This window comes from Gossypium raimondii, chromosome 5, assembly GCF_025698545.1.
Source record: "Gossypium raimondii isolate GPD5lz chromosome 5, ASM2569854v1, whole genome shotgun sequence".
NCBI classification, from domain to species: Eukaryota; Viridiplantae; Streptophyta; class Magnoliopsida; order Malvales; family Malvaceae; genus Gossypium; species Gossypium raimondii.
The window spans coordinates 44,542,093-44,562,958 of NC_068569.1; the positions used below are offsets into that span (position 1 = coordinate 44,542,093).

At 34.4% G+C, this 20,866-nt stretch overlaps 1 protein-coding gene and 1 long non-coding RNA gene across 3 annotated transcripts in view; one reads left to right on the forward strand and one right to left on the reverse strand.

Annotated features, from left to right (window-relative positions):
- LOC105766178 (probable acyl-activating enzyme 16, chloroplastic) overlaps positions 1 to 9,332 on the forward strand; it is a 35,159-nt gene extending 25,827 nt beyond the window's left edge. Inside the window, exons 13-18 of the mRNA XM_012585527.2 lie at positions 4,710 to 4,847; positions 5,941 to 6,100; positions 8,463 to 8,542; positions 8,674 to 8,819; positions 8,957 to 9,014; positions 9,097 to 9,332. Coding sequence (XP_012440981.1) covers positions 4,710 to 4,847; positions 5,941 to 6,100; positions 8,463 to 8,542; positions 8,674 to 8,819; positions 8,957 to 9,014; positions 9,097 to 9,189 — 675 coding nt within the window. The 3' untranslated portion in view covers positions 9,190 to 9,332. The remainder of the gene's footprint in view (positions 1 to 4,709; positions 4,848 to 5,940; positions 6,101 to 8,462; positions 8,543 to 8,673; positions 8,820 to 8,956; positions 9,015 to 9,096) is intronic.
- Positions 9,333 to 11,844: 2,512 nt separating this feature from the next.
- Positions 11,845 to 17,571, reverse strand: LOC105766180 (uncharacterized). 2 transcript variants are annotated; one of them, XR_001125053.2, is made up of 4 exons: positions 17,414 to 17,571; positions 17,261 to 17,287; positions 14,065 to 14,146; positions 11,845 to 11,884 (listed from the first exon to the last, which is right to left on the reverse strand). It is a non-coding gene; the product is annotated as an uncharacterized LOC105766180 (long non-coding RNA). The 2 variants fall into 2 exon arrangements; XR_008196428.1 differs by lacking the exon at positions 11,845 to 11,884 and adding an exon at positions 13,686 to 13,946.
- Between the last annotated feature and the right edge of the window lie 3,295 nt (positions 17,572 to 20,866).

Sequence of the window (20,866 nt, forward strand, 5' to 3'; positions counted from 1 at the left end):
TCTTTTAGAATTCCTCCAAGGCACCAAATTGAAGAGCGGAAGCGATTTATGCCAAAAGAAGAACAACAAGAACAACGGAAAGAGCGCTGCATAAAGTGTTTGAGTAAATGCTCTCTATTTCTCTTATTCATAAAGAATAATGAAACAATGAATGGAGTGAAGTACAAGCGAGGGAGGCTCTCTATTTATAGTTGAGCTCCCCAAAACCAAACAGTCAAGATATATTTAAATCGACGGATGAGATTTAACCATATCCCTTAATTTTAGGGATTTACAAGATAAGCCTTATCAAATCAAATCTAATCTTTACGATATGATTCCTTCTATCTTCTAAGATTAGTTACCATATTAGCCTAAGTTGCCATCTCTTCATTATCAGACCAACTAGGCTTCAATCAACGAGCTTGTCCAATAGCTCTTTGAATCGGGCGATTTTAAGTGGCGAAATGATCCCGTGACCATTGCAACAAATGCATCAATGAGTCTATTGCTTAGATGAGGATCATTTGGCCAGCGAGGTGGCGATTCAAAAGCTATTGAACAAAAGAAAGAATTTGTTGTTCTTCTTGGCAAAATCGCCCTAATAAATCAATTTGTGCCTTGAGGAAATCTAAAAGAATCCTCAAAAGGCTTTAAACGTTTGGAAGAACTATCGCTTAAGTCCGCATTCTTATGACTGAACGAAAAATCTAACCCCGTCAAGTGGTATCCGAGCTAAGGTTTGAACCAAGTAATATTCGAGTTGTTGGTTCAAAGGCACCGTTGGGATGTCGAAAGAAGAGTTCGAAAAAAGGTGGGCGAGGAAGTCTTTGAGGGGGACATTATCGACAGTAGAGGAATGTGTGGGTAAACTCGAGGGATCCATGGAGGATGTAAAGGAGGCACTCGATGGGGTCGAGGATCGCGTAGCAAACTGGAAGCAGCAGTCCAGAGATTATGTAAAGATGTCTCTTGATTCGACCATGGACAAGGTAAACGAATTGTTTAATTCACACAGGGATAAGCTGTCGGAAAGGAATGATGCTCTCGAGGCCATGATGATGGCCTTGAAGAAAGAAACAATGGCCACGACGAGGGCTTTGAGCACAAGAATAGAAGAGCTCGAAGGACAGCTGGTCTTGTGTCGAGCAGCTGTGGGGAAAGGAGTGGCAAATGCAGCACTCAGTAACGAGGATGTCTCGAAGCCGAAAGAGTTTGTGGGGACAAGGTCTGCATGCGATGTGGACAATTTCTTGTGGAGGATGGAAAACTACTTCCGTGCCAAAGGCATTATGGATGATACGGTTAAGGTAAACACTGCTTCAATGTTTCTTATTGACATTGCGCTTTTATGGTGGCGAGGTAGGACCACAGATAAAAGGCAATGTGAGATTGGGACGTGGCAAGAGTTCCAATGCGAATTGAAGGGACAGTTTTACCCAGAATTTGCCGAGGAAGAAGCTCGGGCAAAGTTGCAAGGGATAACGCAACGGGGCACAGTGGGGGAGTATGTTCGAGAGTTCAAGGAACTCATGCTCCAAGTTTCAGAGGTGACCGAAAGAGAGGCATTGCTTGCTTTTCAGAATGGTTTGAAGCCGTGGGTCAGACAGGAGGTGGAACAAAGAGGTGTCCAAAAGCTGTCGGAAGCCATGATAGTAGTTGAATCCGTGGTCAAGCTTGGTCTAGGGAAAGACAAGCTTGGGTCTTCTAAGTTCGAGGAAAGGGGCGTATGTGAAATGGATCACAAGGAAGATATTGTTGATGGCAATGGCAACGGCGACAATGGTGGTAATGGGAAACCACGAGTTGGGAAGAAGAAACCCAAGAGGAAAAGTGACAAGCTGAAATGTTTTCTTTCCGACGGTCCACACACGTTAAAGAAATGTCCGAAGAAGTCCGCGCTTAAGGAGAAGTCGGTGGGTAAGGCTTTGGTACTTGGTTCGAGCACAAGGGGTGTCGAAGCCAAGGAGGCCAAAAGCGAGAAGAAGCCAGTGGAGTGCTTCTTATGTCATGGTCCGCATAGGTTGTGGAAGTGTCCGAGGAAGTCTGTCATCGAGGGGAACGATGGAGCAGACAAGGAGCCCAAGAAGCTTGGTTCGAGTAAGGGAAAAGCCGAAGGCAAGAGGGTAAAGAGGAGCAAAAAGAAGCGAGTAAAGTGCTTCTTGTGCCGTGGTCCGCATGAGTTGCGGAACTGTCCAAAGCAAGCCGGAGTCAAAAGAAAGGCAACGTCTGAGCTTGGTGAGTCATCAGAGGGGCTTCCACCCAAGGAGGAGATGAGTTTGTCATCGGATTTAGAGGAAAGAGTTGCGATGAAAACAGTGAAGCTGAGACCAATGAGGCTCAAGTTGAGTGAGGCGGTAGAGTTGGCCGAGTCATCGACTAGGCTTCCACCTATGAGAGAGGTGGGTGGTGCATCAGACTTTAGGGAAAAAGAAGTGATGCATGTGGGACAGTTGACCAGAGTAAATGTGAAGGTACATTCCGAACACTTTGATAGTGTTTTGCATTCTAACTTGTTGACTTGGCAAGAACGTAGGAGCCCTTTCAAAGTTCTTGAGCAAAGAGGCCGAGCGACTGTGGGCAAAGCGAAGCCAAGTGTTGTGAATCAAGAGGATTCTATTCGAGTAAAGTTAGAATGTGGACAAGAGAGTGACATAACTTGTCATCGAGATGTACAAACGAGTAGGACGGTTCGAGTGAAGAAGCGATGGAAGCCGAAGCAAAAGTCCCGAAGGAAGGGAAAAGCTAAGGTGTCGAGACGAGACCGAGGCGAATCAAGTCAGTGCCATTCGAAAGTTGCAACGAGGACGTTGCGATAATGGGTGGGGGAGAATGTCACGGGCCGCAGTTCAAAGCCCGTGACCATCGCACCAAATGCATCCAATGGAGGTTTATTGCTTAGATGGGGATCATTTGGCCTACATGAACTGGCCCGATTCAAAGAGCTATTGGACAAGCCTGTCAGATTGAAACCTAGTTGGCCCGATAGTGAAGAGATGGCAACTTAGGCTAATATGGTAACTAATCTTAGAAGATAGAGGGAATCATATTTTGTAAAGATTAGATTATATTTGATAAGGCTTATCTTGTAAATCCCTAAAATTAAGGGATATGGTTAAATCTTATCCGTCAATGTAAATGTATTTTGACCGTTGGTTTTGAGGGAGCTCAATTATAAATAGAGAGCCTCCCCCTCAGTTGTACTCATTCCATTCATTGTTTCATTGTTTCATTATTCTTTGTGAATAAGAGAAATAGAGGGCATTTACTCAAACACTTTGCGAGCGTTCTTTCTGTTGTTCTTTATTGTTCTTCTTTTGGCATAAATCGCTTCCGCTCTTCAATTTGGTTCCTTGGAGGAGTTCTAAAAGAATCCTCACTTGAGTTAAGGCTGGCTTGGGCGAGTTTGGATGAACGAATCGCCTAAGGCCGCACGGTTTGCGAGACGAAAGGTCTAGCCTTGTGTCACATGCACGTACTTTAGATCTTTGATAATTCTTTACCTCACTTGATGAAAATGAATGGGACTATTGTTTTATATATACATTATTTATGTTGCACTGCGTCTCCTTTTTCTCGGGATATCTGTGTCCCACATTTATCAAATATGACATTGGAGGTATGACCTCTAAAAACCCTCCAAATACATGGAATAACTCCAAAAATAGTCAACATGCCTGTATTGGGAACATATGGTGTCCAATGCTCAAACTTGCATCCGAGTAACTTGGTGTTTTATCGAACAAAGAATTTGATCAGATTGATATTCTTGAAATAGGTTGAAAATCTAGATTTAGCTGGTGCAACCACTATGAAGTTTGTCGGCCTAGCAATAACCGTCTAGGTGTTGGTCAAACCATGTTAAAGACATGCTTGCTAAATATTGAAGTAATGAGAGGCTCATGAGATGACTTCACTTGATTTATTGATAGAAGAAACGAGATAAAGATAGTTACATAAAAATTTAAATTACTAATTTATTTGAATATTGCATTATTAGGCCCTGCAAGGTTGATGATTGGTAGAGCAACAATCTTGGATTGACAATGACATTAAAAAACACGAACAGTTGGTGTAAAAAAGGTGGATATTGGAATTGAGGATGTTGTAATGACGAACTCTTGTGAGTTACGGCAGTGTAAAACCGAATCCAAAGATGTGGTTTGACATCTATTAGGCAAGCCCCTCAACTGAGTACTAAGATAATTGGGTGCGAATCTCGCCTCTTTGAACTAAGAAATAGAAGTCGGTGATTGACTAGTATTAATGAAAACTGATTGGTTGACTTTGCTGAATAAGAGTTGATGTTATTCAGCTGAAAAAGATAAATAGTTGGAGTTATATAAAGATCCAAGAATATGCTTGTCTGAGCGAAAGGGTTAAAAAAAAGGACATATAGACCAAGATCGAAAACCATGTTGTTAGACAAAAGGCTAGAAGTAATGAGAGACTTCCGAAATGACTCCACTTGATTTATTTATAGAAACTTTTATTTATAGAGGTAAAGATAATTACATAAAAATTAAAATTATTAAATTATTTGAATGTTTTAAATCTAAGATATTAAGTGTATTTTATTGGGTTCACTGTCTTATTTTTACTACGTTTTCCTTTTACCTTTTTTTCATCTTTTTTCAATCTTACTCGGTTCTTTTCTTTGGTATAAATTGTGCTGACCTTAAGAAAGAGTGTCCTATCATATGACGATCTCTCATGTTTGACTTTTGAAGGTTCTTGGTTCTGTTGGGCATCCAATTCCACTCACAGAATTCAAAGTTGTAGATTCCGAAACTGGTGAAATCCTCCCACCTGGCTCCAAGGGCATTATAAAGGTCAGGGGACCGCCAGTGATGAAAGGTTACTATAAGGTAGTATTATATTGAAGTATGCTTATTGAAAATGTTGTCAAATGTTCATATATTGTGCATTTCTTACAACATGTAGCCTGAGCTAGTAACCTTTAATTATTTATTTTGATAAAGAGAAGGAACATTACATAAAGAAACTTTAGGCATATAAGAAATTAGTGAAATAAAAATGGGATTAATTATATTTTGCACACCCGAAGTATACTTGAATGTTTGATTCCAAAAGTTTAAAAAATCGCAATAAGATATGCAAACTTTGCTTCGGTTAAATAGCTTGCACCTAAGGATAACTCCATTAGTCAAACAGGTGATGTGGCAAAAAACTGGGGATAGCAATGTTCGACATACTTGTCTAACTTCTATTGGCTGTTCTGTTTGGCCTCATCACCCATTTGACTGAGTTAGCGATTTCTATAATCTGCTAAACAAAGTGAAGTCCTCGATCACAAATTTGGCTTCTTTAGGCACCAAATGTGTATTAACCCATAAGATGTTTAGAATTGGTCTTGTTTGTAGCAAATGCCTTGTGTCATAAGTTATGCTTTTGGAATTTGTACAGCAGTAGAATTTTCACTATTGCGAGTGCTAGGGTGGTAGGTGACTTAACCAAGAAACTGAATCTGCAAGGTTTTAGGCTCGGACTATTTCCAGGTTGTGTTTAAGGGTTCAATGTTGGTGAATAAAAACACGTATAATTTCTATTTTGCATTTAGGAAACACCAATATTGTTTCAAATAAAAAATATTTACATCAACAAGTTGGTGGGTGCAATGGTAAGAGAAATTATACTCTCAAGGGGAAGACGCAGGTTCAGACTTTAGAGACGACTTTGTTGAGAAAGGTAGCCATGAACCACAAATATGGACTGTAAAATAGACATGAAGAATATAAAACAAAAAATATTTGCATTATTTGTTGCGTTGGACCACTTTTTTTAGTTTAAGATGGAATAATTATGAGAGTATAAGACTTCTATTCCTCACTTCTTGGGATTCCGGAATAAACTTTCATTGTTGACGAGTGTCATGCTACATGCAATTGATCAGTTATTGTGGCATCTCAAATGACATATTCTGGTTGTTGTTTGAATTAGAATCCATTGGCTACGAGGCAAGCCCTAGACGAAGATGGTTGGCTAAATACTGGTGATATAGGTTGGATTGCTCCTCATCATTCAGTAGGGCGAAGTCGTCGATGTGGAGGTGTGATAGTTTTCGAAGGACGTGCCAAGGACACTATTGTTCTTTCTTCTGGTATATTTTAAACCCTACGTAACTCCTATAACCTACATGGTGCAATCTTTATACCAGTAATTTAAAACAATCATCCCCTTTTAGCTTTGAGTTGGCCAATTAGGTCCTTTATTGCGTGTCGTTTTTTATTATCTCAGTTAAAGAATATCAGGGGCTATTCCTGAAATTCCTTTTAGAGAGAGGCCGGAATTAAATTATAAATTATTTAGAAGTCAAAATATAATTATTCTTCATGATTACATTATTTTTTGAAGAGACTTAATAGAATTTTTGAGGGGTTAAAATGTAATTTGACCATATGTTAATTTATAATTTAAACAATTTACAATTTAGAGGTGTAATCTAGCTGAGTCGAGCCCGAATAATGTAAAGTTCGAGCTCAACTGAAAATTCGAAACTCGATACTTGGTTTTAGCTCGTTCGAACATCTATTTTTAAGCTCGAGCTCGGCTCGAGATATAATCGAGCTACTCAAGCTCAATTAAGCTTGTTTATCTCGAGCTCGGGCTTGGCTCAATAATTAAGCTTAAGGTAATAATATATATTAAGGGCAATAACGTAATTTAATAATATAAAAACATGAAAAATTCGATAAGACTTGCGAACTATTCGAGTCAAGTATAACTAAGTTCGAATTCGGTTCAATTGGTGGCTCGAGTTAGAATATTTTTCGAGTTGAATTTGAGTTGTTTGCGGACACCTGTATCTCATTTACACCAATAAGTTGCATAGTAATTTTTTCATTTTAGAATGGCAAGACCCTTGTATGCCCCTTAAATTCGCTACTGAATGTTTTAGCTGTTGGCCTTCTCAGTTTTTTTTTTAATTGTGGGTCCACATTTATCTCTTTAGTGTATAATTATAGTTTCACTTGTTTAAAAAAAAAGTAAATTATATAGTTGATCACCCAACTCTTATAATTTTTCATTTTAGACATCGGAAATAAAAAGTTTACAATATGGGTACTGTCGTTACGTACTTTCATCATTCTACTCACTTGCCGTTAATTTGTAATTACATACACTTATTTTAATCACCTAACTTTAGTAAGTTTTATTTGGGTCACTCATTTTATCTTTTTAATTTTATTTATTTTTTCATTATTTAAAAATTAATTTTAGTTTTTTAGTAAGGAAATATCTAGGTTAGAAAAAATTATTTTAATTTTTTTGTTTTTCCTTTTAAAATTAATTTCAGTTTTTCTTAGTAAAAGTGAAGGGAATATTTTGGGGTTTATAGGGAATCATCTAGGTTTTATAAGAAAAACTTGAGTTTTTACCGAAAAATCAATTTATTTTCTATAATTGATTTTAGTTTTTTTCAATAAGAGGGAAAAATCAGGGGTTTCATAGGTAATTATTTGGGTAATTATAAAGAAAAATGGAATGAATTGTTTCAGGAAAAATCATTTTATTTTTTATTTTCCTTTAAATTTAAGAATTAATTTTAGTTTTTCAAATAAAGAGAAAATATGAGGTTTTAAAGGAAAAACCTAAGCTTTTACATGTAATTGACTTACTGGTGAAAATTTTAAGTTTCATGTAAGCAGCTGAATGAATCAATTTTTGTAAAAATTCCAAGTTTTTTAAAAAGAAAACATTCTAGAAAAGAAAATGAGTGATTAAAATGAAAATTCTTTAAAGTTGGTAACTAAAATGAATGTATATAATGATAAATTAACGGAAGATGAATAAAATTGTAGAAGTATGCAACAACAGTAATTAAAATGATAAAAATATGTATCTACAGTGCTCATGTTGTAAACTTTTTGTTTTCGGTGTTCAAAATGAAAATTTATGAAAGTTGGATGACCAATTGTGTGATTTACCCCAAAAAAACTGTAGTTTCCAATTGTAACTTGGACAGAGTTATGTCTCATAGTTTACTTTAGGGACTCAATCTGATTCCAACTTTCTATCTTTGATATGACTATAATAATATTCGTCCATAAAAGTCACCTAGGCTCAGATAATTTGGTGATAAAAGTCACTTTGTCTCGGATCATTTGGTTGGACTACGGTGTTTTTGGTTGAGATCTGTCACTTGGACTTGGGTGTGAGTTGTTTGACCTTTTTTTGTTTTTTTTTTCTTTTTTGTCTTTTGAGGGTCTTCGAAGGACTATATTCCACATCCATGGTCATGTGTTGGACCCAAAATAAATAAATGGAGACTGCAGGTTTAAGAGATGCTGTTTTCTCTTTCTCCCGGTAGTCGGAAAAGAAAAATTATGGTGCAAGTTTACTAAGTTGAATTTTGATGTTGCAACCGTACTTTGAAGTCTTCTCTTTTTCTAAACTCCATTAAGCATTCACTTACCATGCTTTCCATTATTAACCAAAACAATCTTCTTTGGAGAAAACAGGTGAAAATGTTGAACCTTTAGAGATCGAAGAAGCTGCCTTAAGGAGTACTCTTATTCAACAGATCGTTGTCATCGGCCAGGCAAGTTGGACACCCTCTTTTCACGAAGTTGCTTGTGGTTGTTGCACATAGGTTTTTTATTTACGCATGTATCGTTTCCATCTTTTGATTTGATTTCTAACTTTTCATTGTTGATTGACATCTTCCTCCAGGATCAACGACGCCTTGGCGCTGTCATTGTCCCAAACAAAGATGAAGCACTCCTGGCAGCAAAAGAGGCATCTGTTGTAGATGCAGATGCCGTAGATCTTAGCAAGGAACTAATTTCAAGCATGCTATATGAAGAATTGAGGAAGTGGTAATTATTTATTTGCAATTTAAGGGTCTCTACTGGTTTTCTTTTTTCTTTCATCATGTTGCAGTACCTAAAGCAGTTTGAAGAGTCGATTAGAGTTCGAGTGGTAGGCTGTTATCTGACTATTGTCTTTTATGCAGGACCTCCGAGTGTTCATTTCAAATTGGACCAATTCTTGTTGTGGATGAACCTTTTACGGTAAGACTCAATGCTGCCATATCTGATCATTGATTTCGCATACTTTATGTTGGACTTATGTATACCTTTTTCTGATTTGTAGATCGAGAGTGGCTTATTGACTCCAACCATGAAAATCCGAAGAGACCAAGTTGTGGCTCAATACAAGGAGGAAATAGCCAATCTCTACAAGTAGGTTCCCTTTGAAAAAAAACATGACTAGACTATCATAATGTCCAAGACTGCAATAAGACTAGTCATGTAAGTTATTCTCAACAAAGTTGTATGAAAATGTACATTTTATCTATTTCCAATTGTTAGGATCTTGTTCTTGTGGTATTTTTTTTGGGTTAAAATTCCCTCTCCGGTTCTCCTCAATTTTGATATTTAACCAATTGATCCCTCTCAACAAAATCATAGTAATTTAATCTCTATCAATTTTGAACATGAGCAACTAAGGATAATTAATAATAGTATAAATATTTTTTTATCAATTGTAAATAATTTTGCTTAGTATGACAACAAATTTAGCCTTTGGTGTTTATATGTATTTTGTAAAAATTATGGGGTAATTTGCTAAATCGGGACCAAATTGACATAATATGACAAGTGATAGAATATGAATTTTGAGGGCTAAATTTGTTATTATACTAAAAAAAATGTGCAATTGATGAACTATATTAATGTTGTGATTAATTGTTTTTAGTTTCTTACTTTTGAAGTTGACTGGGATTAAATTGCCCTGGTTTTGTTGAGAGGATCAATTTACTCAACATCGAAATTAAGAGGGACCAGAGAGGTATTTGGGGTGAAGAACAAGATCCATTAAGACGAACAAAGGCTATAATCTCAGCAAGAATAGAATATTATAACATGTTGACAATTGATTTTGTCACAACTCAAGTATGATATATTTGGGTTGACTGTAATCACTTAACATGATAAAGGAGCCGGCTTTGAAGGATCCAGAGCAGGGGTAAAAGAATAAGAAAACTTAAGATTCGCCAAACTAAAATGGATGATCAATACGTCCCTAAAAAGACTTGCATAAACAAGATTAAAACTTGTACATAATAAGATAAGATCTTCTACAATTTCTATGAGGAAAGACTTATTAAATAAAGGAAAACAACACAAAACACATAAGGTGTAAAGGAACCTAGGTCCAAATCTACACGTGAAACCAATTAGTATTCTGAAATAACTTAAAAACAGAAAAAGATTAAAAGTTGACAAAGAGCCACTATTTAAATATCTACAAACAATTCACTTTCCAAGTAAAAGAGCTTGGAGACACTAGTGTTTGTCAACCATAACTCATGAAGACAACGACTGTGCATTTGGTTCGCTGTATTGGATTAGAGGTGTATTGGATTAGAGGTGTATTGGGATTAGAGGTGTATTGGATTAGAGGTGTAATAGCTAATCCACTGTTTGGTTGAATGTAATGGAATAGAGGCGTAATAGTAATCTTGTGTTTGGTTGAATGGAATAGAGGTGTAATAGCATAATGGAAAAAACTAAAATGACTAGAATACCCTTAGCATAAAATTGTTTTGGTAAATGATTATTGTTATTGTTATTTAAATTTTAATAAGATTATTATTATCGGTAATAAATATTTTAATCATATTTAAACATAATTATAATTAAATATATTTTAATTAAAATATATAATTTAATAAAATTCTTATAATTAGCGTAAAATTGTTTTGGTAAATGATTATTGTTAATGTTATTTAAATTTTAATAAGATTATTATTATCGATAATAAATATTTTAATCATATTTAAACATAATTATTACTAAATATATTTTAATTAAAATATATAATTTAATAAAATTCTTATAATTAGCGAAATTTGTTATTGTTATTTAAATTTTAATAAGATTATTAATATCAATAATAAATAATTTAATCATATTTAAACATAATTATTATTAAATACATTATAATTTTGGTATATAATTTAATAAAATTCTTAATAATTCATATTCTTATATGAATTTACTCAAATCATAATATATGATAAATGAAAATTTGAAATAATTAATATTAAATATATTTTAATTAAAATATATGATTTAATACAATTTAAAATAATTATTATTAAATATAATTTCATAAAATGTTCTTATGAATTTATAAAATAAAAATATAACTTGAGAATTATTTTCGCATAAACATAATTAACTTATACTAAGAAAAGTTAGATGAAAATGAAATTGTACATCATAATCCATATGTTATATAGTTTTACAACATCAAAAGTTTGAACATTGATATTTAATGGTGAGAAAGAAATCTTCTGACCCATTCCAATCGGGCAACAGAAGGTAAACTAAAGAAAACGATCATTTGATTTGGATGATCGAGAATTTTACTCAAAGCATCATACCGCTGATCGTCGGTTAAACCTTCAATTGACCATAAGGCTGAATATAAATTTGAAGCTTTCTCTTCCATATTCTCTTCTGACTTCTACTGAACTACCACCTCGGAGGCAATACTCCTACTAATTTTATCGCCAACGGCCTGGATTTTTTCCCCCAACAAGGTGGCAGCCTTCTCAAATGAAGAATACACATCATCACGAGCATCAGATTTCTTCTTTCTCTTGTTTGAAGATGAGGAACCCCCTTGGTCTCTATCTCCTCATGGATCCGTGCGAAACATCCATGTCATCTAAAGAGACGTCGACTTGATCATAGAATGTGTTTCTCTCTTCATTCATATCTCAGTAGTCGTTCATCCTCGGCATGTATTTCTTCAAGAACATCGGTAATTTGTTTGAGCGTCTTTCCCGTCGCCGATCTCTTGCGTATATGGCGTAAAATTTGGTTGTAGTAAGGAAAGAACGATGTCTGAATCGAGAGGCTTCTTTGTGACTCTAAAAAACGAGGAAATCATATTAGTCCATGTGTTTTGTAAAAACAAATAAATACTTGAAATACATTTTACCTTAACATAGGATTCTAAATCGCATCTTCACAACAACGAGTTGCCTATGCTCGTCCCAACCAAAACCGTTGTTGTTCGACCATTAAGCATGTCGTGAGCGATGACCATTCCTTTTAGGCACCTAATCCGAGATTCAATATTTGGTCTCGCCTTCAACATTGCTCTTGGTAAAGCCTTTTCTAGCATTTTCTCTAGCTCATTCAAATAACCGCTTTGAACCCTATCGACATTAAATGTTCCTACATTGTGCAAATCCACCATGCAAGAAACCAAGGTGCATCCTCTTCGGAACCCATTTTCTTTTGCTTCCTCGAGAAGCTTGAGAAGAAGCACCGTTGGTGGAACACGACATATTGTTCTTAAGAAAAAAACAAATTAACATTATTTAATATTTTGAATATCGTGAATCAAAAGGTGAACAGTTTACAATATTATATCGGTAGTTCAATACTAAATTTAAATTTATAACACATCTTTGAACGAAAAGATAATTAAATTATAATTCAACAAAGTTTAGTACAATACGAATTGTAATCAAAGACCACCAAAGTTTAATAAACTAGATACATAAAATAACATCAACAAATCAATTCAAACTCAAATTGTCCCTAAACCTAACTAATTTCTAGATGCTTGCCATTCATCGAACATTTGGTTGGCTAGTTCCATCCTCCAAGTAGCCCAAGCATCCGATGGATGAATATTTGTGATATTCGGTTCATCGTCATCCACCACATTAGTAGGTAATCCTTCTCCCACCTCCGCTTCAATGGGATCAATACTCATATGGGTTCGAATAAAATTATGGAGCAAACAACATGCAATAATAATTCTATTGTGCACCCTTACAGGATAAAACGATGGACTCTAAATATTCCCCATCTAAGTTTTAATAAGCCAAAGCATCTTTCAATGACATTACGTCTTTGAGGCATGTTTCATATTAAAAACTCTTGCGGAGAACTTGGTGATAACCACGACGCCACTCGTTCGGATGATATTCTTGTCCTCTAAATGGTGCAAGAAATCCTCACAATTTGTGTATCCAGATCAACTAGAGAATAACAACCTATAAAATAAATTGACTAAAATGATTAATTCAAGAAACAAAGTTTGATCTTTACGTATAATTCAAATTCCTCTAACTATACACTTGTACCATGAGGAACTTTTAGTCCATGTCTTCTACTAATGGCATCTCGAAGCACCCGTCCATCGGCAACTGAACCTTCCCAACCAGGAAGAACATAAACAAATTGCATCTCAGGTGTACAAACACCTAGCATATTTGTTGCTATGTCACCTTTTCAAAAGCGATATCTAGGTTTATCAACTGTTGGCACCCTAATCTTGATGTGGGTTCCATCAAGAGCACCTAAGCAATTCTATATCACATGATATAAAACCTTGAGTTAGAATACTAATTTAATTCTAAGTCAACCAAATGTTGTACAAGTTATATATAAAACTCAGTTTAATACCTTAAACCATTTCCACCTTGTGTTAGAAGAATCGGCTGTAATTGGCTCCGGCTTTTTAAATAAGACATCTTGTAAGCGTATGATGGCATTTAAAAACAGTTTCCCCGGACCTTCTAAAGTGATGCTTGATAACTCGATTTTTCAGGTGATGGGAGATGATATGTAAAAACATTGCTACTTGCTCATCAACAAGCATGAACCTTGACGACTTCAATCTCCCTATCGATTCTAACATCTCACATAGTTTAAAAAAGGCAGTTCTATTCATCCTAACTTGTTCAATACAAGTCTCGTCACTAGCATATACAAGCCTCTTCACATAATCCCGTTGTGCATAAAAATCTAAGGTATAGGACCTAATCCTTGGTCTATAACTATGTAGGCTAAGGCTGGCACCCATTCTAAATAAGAACCAAATCGCAATTCTACAGATTTCCAACCATATTGTCACTGCAATACCAATTCTTTTACGCCTCACACTTTGTGCAATTAAAGGCAGACGGGCCATTACTGCAATAAATTAATGTGTTCCATATTGGCAAATTGCAGTAAAAGGGTCACATTTCTCCAATCATAATTTCAATAACAGTAAAATAAAATTAAATAATTTAATTGCCGAAGAACTTACAGTGATTGTGTGAAAAGAATACGATCAACTGTGGGTGGAGGAAGCAATCAAACAAGCCGCTTCAGTAGGAAGCAATATCACACTATCAAAGAAAAATGAACAATACAAATTTAGAATCTTAACAAGTAAAAATAGAACTATAACATTAACATTAACAATGAATATTTGTTTTCTAATCAACAATGTTACCCTATACTTGTTTTTTTCTTTGAAGTAGGTTTTAATCAATCATAATAACAATTGAATATTTGTTTTGTAATCAAGTTGTTTACATGATTATATCTAATAATCCAATTTTAATATATTGAATATTTGTTGTTTAATCAAGTTGTTTTCTAGGTTTATATGTAATATTATTAAAATAAAAAATGTAATCAATGCGGTCTGTAATCACGGTGTTCAAATCTAATACAAGAAATTAGATTTACAGTATAGTTTTGTCTCTCTTTTGCATATCTTGATATCCAATAGGTAAGAAAAAAGATTGTAAGTAAAGCTCCAAAAAGTAGAATCACATTCGAAACAATTATTATGATTTTTTTTGTGTATATATATATACATATATACATACGCATAGATTGGGATGAGGCAGAATCATATTCCTTTACTTTCGTCTAGCCATTTTAGATGCCATGGAATTCTTCCTTCCATTCATTCTGTATTTTTCTTGTCAACTTTGGCATCTAAAATTGGCAATTATTTCATTCCTTCCATTATTACTCTCTGCTTGCTTCAACTTTATATGGTTTATCCCTCCATTTTTTTAATCATAAACAAGCAACAGGAATTAAAAAAGAAATTACAACATAAATTCTGCTCTTTTTTTCGTCTTGATGAAGGGATAGGGGAAGGGCTTTTTCAGAATTCAATGGTTAATTGACTTTAAACAATTTTCTTTTTATTAATTAGATCAAATTTATTCACAAAATTATAAAATATTAATAAAACTATAGCATTTTGGAGAAGCATTTACTGTGAGGGCTTGAGTCTTAAATGCCTCTTAGAAGGATAGAACTATATTACATTTTTTTACACTCAATACATGGTTGGTACACAAAGGAGACAACTAGTTAATGATAAACTTTGGGGAGAATGAAAATATGTCCAAAATTGAACATAATGATCCGAAAATGAAGAGCGAAGGAGCTGTTAGAGCTAGAAGCAAAAAGGCATTGCTTGTAAAAAGTGAAGATGATGATGTGAAGGCGCTGAGATATAATACACAAGTTTCACGAATTCAAACAGAAGAAAGAACAAAAAGAATCAGCTAAGTTGTAAGTACTTATTCTATTTGTTTTGCTAGTCTTTTCATTCTATTCAGAATGTTATTTGTTTTTTGTTTTCTAATTACAACTTTGTTACTATGTAATAGACGCAAATGTGATTCAAATTCAGAGAGTTATGAAGATAATGTGAATTTGATAAAGTTTGGAGGGTTTTCTAAGGAAGTAAAGATGTCTAAAGTCTTCAAGTACAATGAAGTGAACTCGAAAAATGAAGGAATAAGAAGAAACTCATGCTAAAATAAAGATTATGTTTAGATGCAACCAAACCAGTTTCCATTAAATTGGAAAATGATCAGGTTTTTGTAGAAAACAGAATTTTTTTCCTTTTTGCAGATAAAGCAAATGCAATGATACCATCTAAACATGAAAAGATATTGCATGGAGCTGTACCAAAGATATCCTATAATAATTTGTTCCACTAATGTAAGGGCAAGGATTGTTATAAAGTACATAATCTACCCGAAAGGTAAATAATTTCTCTTGATTAATATAGTAATAGCAAGACAATTATTTATACCAAGTAGGTACAATTCATTGCTCTGAATTTGAGAAATTTATACTAGTGAGAAAGTAAGATGCATTTATGCATTTGACCAAAAAAAAAGAATCACTTCTTTTACAACATGACATGAATGAAGAAATACGCAATGCCTGTTGTTTTCCTTCCTATTTGATGTTTTTATCATGATTGTAAGTTGTAACGCGTCATATTAAGTAATTTTATTAAGAAAATAGATGAAGCACGAATCTGAGACTCAAGCCTTATGCAGAATCAAAATTGACTCACCGTCGCTTTACGAACAAATAATCTAGTGGAATGAATATCTGCGGCAAAAACCCTCAGACTGCGATAAACAACAAATTTCATATAGGTAGAAACCAAAATAAAAAGAAAAATGCAAAACTCAAGGAACGCCGAATCTTCACTCTTGAAGTTATCTTGCCCAACAACCAAAATCACCGGACAAAACATCATACTTCATTCTTCTCGTGAGAAAATATATAGCAAAGCATAATAAGAGGCGACCAAAACCTTTGTAGGATTTCCCTGAGGGTCAAAGGCTTTCAAAGCGGGAGGTCCCCGAACCTCAAGCTCGTTCTCTGCTTGCTTTGGACAAAGACTTTCAACAGATATCTAAAACAACAAAACAAGGCTTGGTTATCCAACATATAAAAGAATTTAAGCATCTACCTGGTGTACATGCTCATAGAGGAACTTCCACTAAATAAATAAAAGACATAACAATAAAAATTATTATATTAGCAATCTGAAATGCATCACAATAAACATTTAACAATTCTGACAAATGCATCCCTATAATACACTTTAGGTATGTCCACATGGGATGCCTTGTTATACATCATGATATTATTCAAGAGTACTTGTTATACATCATGATATTATCCAAAAAATTATCAACTTTTTGTCATTTTCAAACACAGTTCATTGAGCCATACCAGATTTATATGAAACAATTTTCTCATTTGTAATAGCAAAATATGGGGCTTAAGCTTCATCAATGAAAGTAACATGGATTAGACCCATGAAAGTTGGGGTTTAAATCCTAAAATGTTTCTAAATACTTTAAGAGCTAAAGTATTCACATGGTTTACCGGTGAATCAGTTTCTAATTATAAAATCACTTCCCCCTTTTCCTTTCCCAGCAGCCACTGAATATCTATGCAAGCTGTAATTTAGAATCTTTAAATCAGAAACATCTCACTGAAGCTGGATAATCTTCCTAGCTTCCATTATTTCTCCCCAAATCAAGCGGATTTACATTCAAGTCTCTAATTCTTCTTGGTAAGCTTAAATTTAAAGGATAGTTAAAGTTTCTCTTTTTCTATTTATCCAAATCTCGTGAAAATAAAGTAAAATTTCCAATTAAGAAAAAAGGAGCTGGACTTACAGAAGGTTTCCATCGAAGAAGCATTTCCTGAAGGAAAGGAAAGGGAAAAAAATCAGTAAATAAGGTGGGTTATCCATTTTTTGAATCGAATAAATAGTAGAAATTATAAGAAATCGAAATAAAAAAAGAAAGGAAGAGAGTGGAACTACGAACGTGAAGCCATCATCCTTGAGCTCCCTTAAGAAAGTACGGAGACCCCTCTCACGGATCGCCTGCAACGCACTCTTTACCACCGTTGTAAATTGTGTTGTAAAGAAAAAGAAAAGAAAAGGTTGTGAAGTAGCTAAACTGAAACAGAAGGAAGAAACAGAAGGAACGGCAGCTAAACTGAAACAAAAGGAAGAAACAGAAGGAAAGGGGAAGCCAATCGGGAGGGTAAAATAGGGAGGGTAATCTGAAACAACAGCTAAACTGAGCAAAAGGGTGGGATTACAAATCCGTGAATTTTGAGGATTAGGTCAGTAGTGTATTAGACCTGTAATAGGAATACCTTCAACCAAACAAAGTATTAAAGGGGTATTAAGTGGGCCCCACTGATTAGAGGTGTATTGGCTATGCCAATACACCAAACCAAACAAGCTGTAAGAGATTTGCAAACTGAGATGAGGGAAGGCACATGGAATGAAAAAGAAAAAAAGCATGGAGATCAAACCCTTCATAATCTCTTATATGTCATGCTTACAATCATCTCAGATATGTCATGCTTCTTTAGTTATGAAAAAGTTGGTTATCAAAGTTGGAAATATTCTGTTTAGAAAATGGTTTTGTTGCAAAGCGAGAAGTTAATTTTTTTTCTAAAATTAAACTTTTGTGTTATTTATGACGATACCCTTTACCAAATTTAGCACTTGTGTTTTGAGTTAGGCAGATTTAATTGTTTCTTGGCTTTCTACTAACACGATATTATTTGCTATTCTTTAAACCTTTGGTTTGCTTAAAGAGTTGGCTTCAATCACACAAATCGATAAACACCATGAAAACTCTTTGATAGGAGTAAGATCTCTTCGAAATACACAAGCATATAATCCTTCGTTCTCCGTAAATACTTGAGTATATGCTTAACTACTTGCCAGTGTCTTGGTCTTAGATTCGCCTGATACTAACTTACCAACCCCATTGCAAAATAGATATTTGGACATGTGCATAACATAACATACATAAGACTTCCTACTACTGAAACATAAAGAATCGTTCTCATGTTCTCTCTTTCTTCCATTGTTTTAGGACAGTCATCTAAAGAGAGAAAATCTCGATACGGAGGGTTGATTTTCCTTCTTCAAATCAATCATTACAAAACGCTGCAATATCTTTTCTATGTATGAAGCATGAGACATTGCTATCACTTTATGCTCGTTTCCTTTAACTATTTATTCAGTAGGTTGCATCATATAGATGTTCTTTTTAAGATAACTGTTCAAAAACGCTGTCTTGACATCCATTTGCCATATCTCGTAACCGAGAGCTGTTGAAATGGATAACAATATGTAGATTAACTTGAGCATGGAAACTGAAGAGAAGGTTTCTTCGTAATCGACACCTTCTTTCTTAGTATAAATTTTTGCTACAAGTCTGGCATTATAAGTTTTCACTTTCCATTTGAATTTTTTTCCTCTTGTAGATCCACTTACAACTTATGGGTTTTTATCTCAATCGATAAGTTTACAAGTTCCCACACTAAGTTGGAATACATAGAATCCATCTCAACTTTCATAATTATTTCCCAGAGTTTGGAACCAGCACTCTGCATCGCTTCGTCATATGTAAGTGGGTCATCATCTTCATGTTCTACAGATGCAGTGTTAAGAACACTTCTGCTAGATTGGAAGAACTCAAGCCTACAAGAGGCCCTCCTTGTAACACCCCTAACCCGTATTCGTTGCCGGATTAAGGTTATGAGGCATTACCGAACAAAACATAGTTAAGCACAATCATTTATTACATTTCATGCACAAATTTATATCCACTTCTTTACAAAATTTTCTAAACTCAATTGGCCTAAATTCTCCTATTCAGATAAACCAAATTCGTATATTAGATTCTCATAGCCAACCAAAAATCAATCATGCCTTACTAATCATTTCACATAATCGAACTTTATTTCAATATTTAACCATATCAATAAAACACATAGCTAATTAACACATAATTAAAACACATAGCTAATTTAAACAAACAAGTTTTACTAATTAAATCACATTTTCAAATCATGCTTCAAAATTCAACCATTTCATTACCATCAAATTCATGTCATTTGGAAACTTAAAATATATTCAAGCATATATCATTATATTTCATATGCTCACCAAAACATCCATTTGCATACATTTATTTCATTAACAAATTACTAATCATTCTATTTTATAAACCTATGCACATTTACATAGCAAGCCATGCTAACCCAGCGAGACACATTATAATCAAAAGATAAGTGTCGAAATTTCAACATTTGGACAATCCCTATATTTTTTGTTCGAGCAACACTTAACATTTCAAAGTTAATTCAATAAACAACAACAACATATAGCATTTAAGCCAATAAGTTTTCCTCCATTTGGATAACAACCAAATTACACAATATAGCAGCATAACAGCATCACAACTGGTCAGTGAAAATCAACACACTTGAACAGCTTAGTTAGTTAAATAAAACCACAAAAATGACAGCACATTTGGACAATAAGTATGTAAAATAAGACAAAACATAGGTAACCTACCCTGTTTTGGACAACATTTATACTCCAATTAAACAAGCATTTACACTAGGTAATCATAAGAAACATGTCCAGTTTTGGATAGCTTTGATTTGCAACAGTCATACATCATTAATTCACAAATATTTGAACAACAGTAACAACATTCGAAAAGCATTGATTTGTACAAAAATGGACAGCATTTAAGCACTAATTTGGACAACATTAATATACTAAAAAATGGACAGCAATTAAGCATCAATTTGGACAGCATTAATATGCTAAAAAAAAATGGACATCATTTAAGCACTAATTTGGACAGCATTAATATGCTCAAAAATGGACAACAATTAAACACCAATTTGGACAGCATCTTATCATCACACAAACCGAATTCCCCCCATCCACCACACAAGATATACCATTTCCAAGCCAACTCACGTGGCTAGAATTACAATTCAAAATATACCAAAAGCTCATTAGCTTATACATGCCATTTACCATATATACAAAGCTTCAAAAGTACCAACAAGATGATCGATAATGTGATGACGTTTCCCGACGATCCTCAAGTTCGAACTAGCTTCGATAATCTATAAAATAATGAAAAATAAACACAGTAAGCTTTAAAAGCTTAGTAAGCCATATACAAATAAACTTATAATACATGAAGTAAATATAACCAACTCATCAATGAAAAATCATGGCTGATCACATGTATAAATATCACATTCCTCATCTAACTCACTTGTTAATGATTCATAAGCATCACTTACCTTAACCTTTCAATTTTCATATAACATCATACATACCTGAATTGATTACTCATTCTCATATTCATCCACTTCTCAACATTCCCCGTTGAACCGTTCAGAATTGATAAGGATACTCGGATAGTATATAAAGCTCGTACAAT